The sequence below is a fragment of the Orycteropus afer genome, unplaced genomic scaffold (assembly GCF_000298275.1).
Source record: "Orycteropus afer afer isolate SDZICR_OR568_19922 unplaced genomic scaffold, OryAfe1.0 scaffold00042, whole genome shotgun sequence".
Classification (NCBI taxonomy): domain Eukaryota; kingdom Metazoa; phylum Chordata; class Mammalia; order Tubulidentata; family Orycteropodidae; genus Orycteropus; species Orycteropus afer.
The window spans coordinates 14,263,960-14,273,353 of record NW_006921629.1 but is presented as its reverse complement, the minus strand read 5'-3'; the positions used below and the strand labels follow the sequence as shown (position 1 = coordinate 14,273,353).

The 9,394-nt window shown below is 44.0% G+C and overlaps 1 protein-coding gene across 1 annotated transcript in view; it reads right to left on the bottom strand.

The window, feature by feature from the left end:
* Positions 1-9,394, bottom strand: part of PITPNM3 (PITPNM family member 3) — a 144,970-nt gene that overhangs the window by 66,331 nt on the left and 69,245 nt on the right. Inside the window, exon 3 of the mRNA XM_042780494.1 lies at positions 8,154-8,261. Within this exon, the coding sequence (XP_042636428.1) occupies positions 8,154-8,261 (108 nt within the window). The remainder of the gene's footprint in view (positions 1-8,153; positions 8,262-9,394) is intronic.

The following is a 9,394-nucleotide window of genomic DNA, read 5'->3' as shown; positions in this document are numbered from 1 at the left end:
CCAATACCTTCACTACATCTTCAAGGAGTTCTAGTGGCACTATCGTTAAGGCATTTGGCTGCTAACCAAAAAGGTTGGTAGTTCAAACCCACCAGCTGCACCACAGTAGAAAGACAAGGCAGTCTGCTTCCATAAAGATTGACAGCCTTGGAAACTGTATAGGGGTCACTATGAGTTGGAACTGATTCCATGGCAGTAGGGGTACAGCTTGGACTTCTTCCTTCAGTATCAACAGTTCTTGATTATATGCTACCTCCTGAAATAGGTGAACATCAACCAATTCTTTTTGGAACAGTGACTGTGTATGCCTCATCATCCATGATGCTTCCTAGTTGTTTAATATTTTTCCCATACAATCATTCAATAGTGCAACTTCAGGCTTGAATATTTTTCTTCAGTTCTTTCAGCTTGAGAAATGCAGCATGTTTTCTAACTTTTGGTAACTACTCAAGCTGCCCTTTTATTTCATCATTTTGTCCATTCAGTTTAGCTACTCCACTTTCAAAAGCAAATTTCAGTGTTTCTTCTGACATCTTGTTTTTCTTTCTTTCTTTCCTGCTTTTTAATGACCTTTTGTTTCCTTCATGTCATCCCACAACTCGTCTGGTCTTCAGGCATTAGTGCTCAATGTATCAAACCTATTCTTGAGATGGTCTATAAATTCAGGTGGGTATAATCAAGGTCATACTTTGGCTCTTGTGGACTTTGTTTGAATTTTCTGCAGCTTCAAATTGAACTTGCATATGAGCAATTGATGGTCTGTTTCATGGTCTCTGGACTTGTTCTGACTGATAATATTGATAGAAGAAGTCTACATGTGTTGTTGTCATTTATGTTGTTGAAAACAGGCATAGGCAATGAATCTTTTGGAAGTCACTGATCTTCCAAAATTCTATCATGAAATGTTCAGCATCATTTCTATCATCAAGGATATATTTTCCAACTATTGATCCTTCTTCTTTGTTTCCAACTTTCACATTCCAATCACCAGTAATTATCAATGCATCTTGATGGTATGTTTGATCAGTTTCAGACTACAGAAATTGGTATAAATCTTACATTTCTTCATCTTTAATAGTGGTTGGTGTGTAAATTTGAATAATGGTAATATTAACCTGTCTTCCTTGTAGACATATGGACATTATCCTGTCACTGACAGTGTTGTACGTCAGGACAGATCTTGAAATTTTCTTTTTGACAAGTGGGATGCCATTCTTCTTCAATTTGTCATTCCTGGAATAGTGGACCATATGATTGTCCAAGCAAAATGGCCAAAAGAGGTCCATTTCAGTTCACTAATGCCTGGGATATCAATCTTTATGTCTTCCATTACTTTTTTGACAACTTCCAATTTTCCTACATTCCAATTATTAATGAACGTTTGCAGCTTTTCTTTTCATTTTGAGTCATGCCATATTAGCAAATGAGTGTCCTGAAAACTTTACTCCATCCAGTCATTAAGGTCAACTCTACTTTGAGGAGACATTATCTTCCTCAGACATATTTTAAGTGCCCTCCAATCTGAGGAGCCCATCATCTGGCACTACACCACATAATGCTCTGCTGCTACTCATTAGGTTTTCAGTGGCCAATATTCTCAGAAGTAGATCTCCCGGTCCTTCTTTTAAGCCCGTCTTAGTCTGGAAGCTCTGCTGAGACCTGTCCACCATGGGTGACCCTGCTGGGATTTGAAATACAGTGGCATAACTTTCAGTGTCACAGCAACATGCAAGCCACCACAGTATGACAAACTGACAGACAACTGCTGGGGATACTGGTATAGGGTCCAAATTTACACCACCAATGTAGGATGAAATTTTCAAGCTGTAAATTTAACATAAGAATTATTCTGAATTAGTGAAACCCTCAGACCCAGCAGAAGCAAGCCCAAGATCATTCTCTATAAGGGCATTTTCACAAACTAGGGCACCCGTTACATTGGGTGAATCTGCTGCAAAAGACCTCTGTGAAGTGTTATAAAGCGGTAACGTCACTTTGAGGACGAAGGTGAGTCTGATCCAAGCCACAGTATTTTCAGTCACATCAAATGCATACAAAAGCTAGACAATGAGTAAGGAAAACCAAAGAACAATTGATGCGTTTGACTCATGGTGTTGGCAAGGCATATTGACTATACCATGGACTGCCAGAAGAACAAACCTGTCTTAGAAGAAGTACTACCAGAATGTTCCTTAGAAGTAAGGAGGGCAAGACTTCACCTCACAAATTTTAGACACGTCATCAGGAGGGACCAGTCCCTGGAGAAGAACATCATGCTTGGTAAAGTGAAAAATAGGAAGACCCTCAACGAGATGGTTTGATACAGTGGCTTTAACAATGGGCTGAAACATAGCAACAATTGTGAGGATGGTGCTGGACCAAGCAGTGTTTTGTTCTATTGTACACAGGGTTGCTATGAGTTGGAACTGACTCAACAGCACCTAACAGTAACAACAGGGTACACAGGACTCCCACAGAAAATAAAAGAGAGGAGGCAAAAATGAGTTCACAATGAAAAATGAGGACTCAAATCCAATGAGATAATAGAGCAGTTGGAAAGTGCCTAGGCAAAGTAAGTTTTGAATGGCTAAGGACATTAAAAAGTGGAATACAAAACACAGTTAAGACTTAAGATGAAGAAAGTCAGCTCCATTTGAAACTGTGGGGAGCATGAGGAGTCTTCAAGACATCAGATAGAGGACAATAGGAAGCTACTGAAAACACAAGTCTGGAACAAGGTCTTGGCTGGAGACAAGCTTGGGAAGCATCACTGAGGGTAACTGGAGCACCCCAGAGGAGGTGATTGGCATGAACTATGAGAAGGGGTCCCTGGAGTGAGACCTGTGCTTAAGGACAGACAATCCAAAAGAGACAAGAACATAGCTCTGTCTACACCACTCGTTTGGATGGCAGCCTTTTCCAGGGAGTATTCTGGGAGCTCCCTTCTTAAAAGACGTTCCCCAGAGCCTCTCTCCTAAGGCTCTTTGCACAACCTGACTTGTTGCAAAGTAACCCATGGCTGTGATCTGTCTCTTTAGCTCCTGCAGGAGGACAATTCCATCCTCTTAGTCTTTATCTCCCCACCTCTAGCACAAGGCTGGGCACCACTGATGGCTCCATAAATGATCGCTGAAATGAATGAAATTAATGTGTGTGTTCTGTTGTGTTATGGGAATTCACATTATGAATCCACAGAGGAATGGGACTCGGAAGGAGCTAGAAACCCAGCTGTTTCCTCTTCTTCACTCCTGTTCCCCCTCTCCCTCCTGCTTCCTGTTCTGTAGTGAAAGAAAACAGCATCAACTCTCCAACTCAGACAGGCACTGCCCCTAATTGGTCTCTCAGAAGCATCCTGAAGCGTTTAAGGTTGTACTTGTGCAAGAGTTCTCATTCTTCTCTCCCTCTTCAATCATTATGTTGCTGCTGCTGTTGTTGCTGTTGTTCCTGGCTGCCGTCAAATCATCCCTTGATCCATGGCAACTCCACGCACAGTGGAGCAGAATGCTGCTCGATCCTGCACCGTCCCCACAATGGGTCACAGAGCAGACCATTGTGAACTATAGGTTTTTTTTTGTTGTTGTTTTTCTTTTTTTATTATTGTAAAAATGAACACAACATAACATTTGCCCATTCGACATTTTTCAGGTGCATGATTTAGTGATATCAATTACATTAACCATGTCTTATAACCATCACCCATAATCATTGCCAAATTTCCCTTCATCATAAACAGAAACTCACTGCCTCCTAAACAATGACCACAGGGTTGTGTTTTGTTTAACTTTTTATTGTGATTTCAGTGCAATTTTACAAAGCAGATTCATTTTACATTCAACAGTTCACACACATTTCATTTTATGACACTGATTACAATCCCCACAATGTAACAGCTCTCCTCCCACCTCCTCCATGTGGTTAACCCTACCCTGTGTCCTTTTTACCTACACGTTTCCTGCCTGCCTAGCTTTCTCTGTGTGCAAATGTTGCCCTTCTGATTTCCCTTGGTTGACTGTTCTAGGGAGTACATGGTACAGTTGTTCAGGATGGTCTATTTTTTTGGCTGAGAGTTGAGCAATGGGAGTGAGTCCAATTCCAGGCCCGAATGGATAACTCAGGACCATAGTCTCGAGGGTTTCACAGTCTCTGTATAACCAGTCATCCTGGTCTCTTTCATGTTTCTGAATTTTCTTCCACATTTTTTCTCCCGCTCTATCAAGGATCTCCAATTTTGATCCCTTTCCAAGTGGTTGGCATTGGTAGCTGTGTACCGTCTAGTTCTGGTCTCAGGGTCACGTAGGCTGAGGTTCGTGTGGTTCACTGGTCCCTTGGACTAATCATTTCCATCTTTGATATTCTTCACTCTTCTCTGCTCCAGACAAGGAGGGACAAATTGCTGCATCTCAGACGGCTACTCACAAGCTTTTAAGACCCCAGTCACTACTGACCAAAGTAGGATGTAGAATAAGGTTTTTGTATACTATGTTGTGCTGATTGAGCTTGATGTCCCCTGTGACCAGATCATAGCATTTTTACTGACTGATTTTTGGAAGTAGATCACCAGGTCTTTTTTCCTATTCTATCTTAGTCTGGAAGCACCATTGAAACCTGTTCAGCTACAGAGCAACACACAAGCCTCTACTGACAGGCAGTGGCTACACACGAGGTGCACTGACCAGGAATCAAACCCAGGACCCCCACATGGAAGCCAAGAATTCTACCATTGAACCACCACTGCCCCAAATCATTACAAGAATTACCTGTTATTGAATGCCTAAGGAGCTCTGGTGGCATAGTGCCTAAGGCATTTGACTGCTAACCAGAAGGTTGGTGGTTCAAACCCACCAGCCACTCTGCAAAAGGAAGATGGGGCAGTCTACATCTGTAAAGATTTACTGCCACAGAAACCCAGTGGGGGTTGCTATGAGTTGGAATTGACTTGATGGCACTGAGTTTGATTTTACTGAATGCCTACTAAGGGGCAAGCACTTTGCAAATATTATCTCATTTAATCCTCTTAACCTTTTTATTAGCTCCATTCTATAGATGAAAAAACTAGGGCTCAGAAAGATGAAGTGATGATCCTGGGCCACAAGCCATGGGATGGCAGAGTCAAGGTTCAAACCCAGACTTCTCAGACTCCAAAACCACTCATTCTGGCTCTACCATCGGCCTCCTGCTCCTTCTCCTCTGTCCTCCACAGCCAGCTCCCTTCCCTCCCTGCTCACTCTGACTCTTCCTCCCTCCCTCCTTAGCTCACAGTGTGTCTGACTCATACATTCTTGGGCAGACAAGTAGGGGTGGCGGTAGGAAGGAGGTGACCAGATGGATGGTGATTACTAGTTTGGGTTTGTCTTTTCATGACTGCCAAGTATGATTCTGGGGCAGGACCTGAAATCCACAACTCCTTCTGGGTCACCTCTGGGGTCTCTGGGAGGAAGAAAAGAGCAGAAAAAAGGGCCATCTTCAAAAGTGAGACTATGAAAACTGGGAAATGGTCCCTGGCCCTGGCCCTGGCCCTGGCCCTGGCCCTGGAGAATGGACTCAAAGCTCACCCTTCCAGTGGATGTGATGGCGGCCAGGGGCCTTTCCTTAAGGACTCTGGGTTTCTTGGGCCTGACTTTGTTGTCTAGCGTCAATCCACTGGACTAGGGAAGAGAAAGTTTGGGAGACAAAGCCCTACAGCTTATGATTCAAGAGACTAGGGATCTGGGCCTAATGCCGACACCAACTTGAGGGACCTCAGGCAAGATACAGCTTCTCCGAGTCCTGGTTCTTTATTTGTAAAATGGAACAATTATCCCAAGCCTGCCTACTTGTCAGGATGAGGGCCTTGCCATGGAGAAAGCTCTGAACCAAGGAGGCAGGGATGGGGGAGAAAAGGAGTGGATTCTAGGGGCAAGACAGCCACTCCCCAGACTTTCATTCATGGTGGCCCCATGTGTTGGAGAGTAGAACTGTGCTCCATAAGGTGTTCAAGTTTGTGACTTTCAAAAGCAGATCACCAGACCTTTCTTCCTCTGGATGTGCTTGAACCACCAACCACCAACCTTTCAGGTAGTAAGTCAAGCACTTAACCATCTGTACCACCCTGGGTCTCCTACTACCAAGACAGCCACCACCAAGGAGGCCAATCTCTTGAGCTGGGCCAGGAAAATCTCACCAAACACCTCCTGATAGGAGGGACTTTCCCAATCAACAACTCTGTCTCACACTATGACTGAGGGATTACAGGGCCAAGAGAGGAAGGAGAAGAGAAGATGAAGGAGACCGAAAGAAGGAGGAATGGTATGTGAGCTGGTGGCTGTTGCTAGGTGCCATCGAGTCAGTTCCAACTCACAGCTGCTCTGTGCACAACAGAACGAAATACTGCCCAGTCCTGTGCTCTCTGCTCAATCATTACTGTGTTTGAGCCCATCATGGAAGCCACTGTGTCAATCCACCTCATTGAGGGTCTTCCTCTTTTTTGCTGACCCTCCATTTTACATTCAGAAGCATGATGTCCTTCTCCAAGCACTGGTCCCTCCTATTAACGTGTCTAAAGTACATGACACAAAGTCTCACCATTCTCACTTGTAAGAAGCATTCTAGCTGTACTTCTTCCAAGACAGATTTGTTCACTCTTCTGGCAGGACATGGTATAGTCGATATTCTTCGCCAACGACATAATTCAAATGCATCAATTCTTCTTAGGTTTTCCCTTATTCATTGTCCAGCTTTAGAATTCATATGAGGCAATGGAAAATACTACAGCTTGGATCAGGTACACCTTAATCCTCAAAGTGACATATTTTGCTTTGTAACATTTCAAAGGCATCTTTTGCAGCAGATTTGCCCAATGCAATACGTCATTTGGTTTCTTGACTGCTGCTTCCCTGTGGATCCAAGTAAAATGAAATCCTTGACAACTTCAATATTTTCTCCATTATATGAGGGGAGATAGAAGAAACTTGCCTCAGGATACCAGGCATAGAGGTTAGCACCCAAAATAGGGCTCCAACCCTTATTCTGCTCTTCACTCAAGAGTGAACTTAATCAAGTACACTCCCTTTCTGAACCTGTTTCCCCATATGTCATCTCAGATTTTATGATCTCCTTAGGTAGTGGATAAGGGACTTGACTGCTAACTGGAAGGTCAGCAGTTCAAACCCACCAGCTGCTCCATGGAGAGAAGATGGGGCTATTTACTTCTGTAAAGATTTACAGCCTTGGAAACCCAATGGGGGTAGCTGTGAGTTGGAAATGACTCAATGGCAGTGAGTTTGGTTTTGGTTTTGGCCAGGCACATACTCTACTTGTCTTTCAGGGCCTGGCACCATTGTCCAGGAATCCTTCCTTGATGCCCTCTCCCACCTCCTTGTAAAAGTCCTGCCTCTCCCCTCAACCTTGACAACTCTTAGCTTAAACATGATCCTCTTATAACCAGACTTACACTGTGTTACACATCACAAGGCAGAGGCTTAGGTGAATCTCCTTTGATGCCCCTGTCAAGCACTTACACACAGTAGGTGCTGAACAAATATTCTGCTAGTGATGGGAAGATGGACAGATGGATGCACACATAAAACAGTAAGCCTTCTTTGTCTGCTAACCAAGCTCCTAAGTCAAAACTCTCCTCCATAAGAAGCCTGAGTTAATCCCCAGCCACACTCTTTCAAAGGCTCAGCAAAACAAGTTGTAATCTCCTACTGCTGCCCTTCTCCCCCTGAACCCCAGCTCCTGCCCCATCTCAAAGGCTCTTCCAGTTGCCACTCTACTTTATTCAGAAGATTCTAATCCCATAGGCCTGGCAGTCCAAGGAGCGTGGATCCAGCCACCTCCCTTAACTACCGATGCTGCTACTGCTATTGCTGCTGTCATCAGCTGCTGCCAAGTTGGCCCCCAACTCAGTGACCCCATGCACAGTGGAACAAAATGTTGTCTGGTCTTGTACCATCTCCATCATGAGTTGTGGATAAAACTATTGTTATCCAGGCCTTTCTTCCTAATTTGTATTAGTCTGGAAGCTCCATGGAAGCCTGTTAAGCATTATAGCAACACACAAGCCTCCAATGACATTCCTAAGTCCCAACCCCCATCTCCAAATTGTCAGCACTTCATCCCACCCTCTGACACACAAATGTACACACCCTGGTCATCAAAGAACAGAACCTCACCTTGATGTTCCTCCAGTTTCCCCATGGTCTCAATCTGCTCCACCAGGTCATTTGAATTCCACTGGCTCATCCCGATGAGGATGGCATTCTTCCCTTCAGTCATGTCCTCTGTGGGAAGAAGCAGTGATGGGTATGAGAAGGCAGGGCTGTGTATCAGAGGCAATATGTATTTATTCTTTTGAGTTGAGGTAGATTTCAACTATTAAAGTTGTCTGTAGTTATAAACAAGGAGTTCTGGGTAAGGCATCTGGCTGCTAACCAAAAAGTTGGTGGTTCAAACCCACCAGTGTAGTTACAGACAGATATGAGACACTCAGGCTTTTTTAACTGACAAGAAGGCACTTTTATTGTACTCTCTGGGGCTTCCACATGTACAGCAAAAGAAAGTAATAAGGGAGCAGTCACAAGATAGGCTGAAAACCCAAGGAAGCCTCCATTCCTGGCACTGAGCCCAGTATCTCTTAAAAGGCAGTATGTTGGAGAAGAAAGAGCAAAAACTTGCCACTTACTAATAGTTTTCCTTTGGGTAAGTTACCTAAGTTCTCAAGGGCTCAGTTTTTCACCAGTAAAATGGGGCCTTTAATGTCTAGCTTACATAATTATTGTGAAGATTAAATTAGATAATGTGTGTAAAGATCTTGGAGCATAGGAAGTGCCCAATAGATGACACAACCATTACAGTTAGTCCTTCACATGAGAAGTATTTGGGTGAATCAGGATTTGAGTGCAGCATGAACAGCTCTGAAGTAACCAGGAGAACAGAAGTCTCTATCTCTAACCATGCCTTAAGCTATGGGAAACCCTCAGCCCACATCTTAACCTTATGAATCTCTCAATCTCTCCATCAATTGACTCCTCCACTCAACCTTGTCTCTCTCCTTGTCCTTAGTGATTACTCTGGGTGACGTCAGTGGGGCTATATTCCCGAATCGCATTGAACACAAGCCCCTGGGTCCCACACATCCACCATCCACAAGTAGCTGGGGCCATCTATGGTCCTGCAAAGGGGCATTTCCTCAATAACAAACCCATAGGATCTGTCTCCCTCTTCCTCTTCCTCTTCCTCTCCCTCTGCCATCGCAGGACCTCCTGGTGAAGAAATTTGGCCCTCTGTCCTAGATCAGACATTAAAAGGTATTGAGGAGGGAGGCGGGGCAAGATGGCGGACTAGGCAGAAGGATTGCACAGACCCTCTTCAACAAAGAAAAGGGAAACCAATTAACACAGACACAGAAGATAAT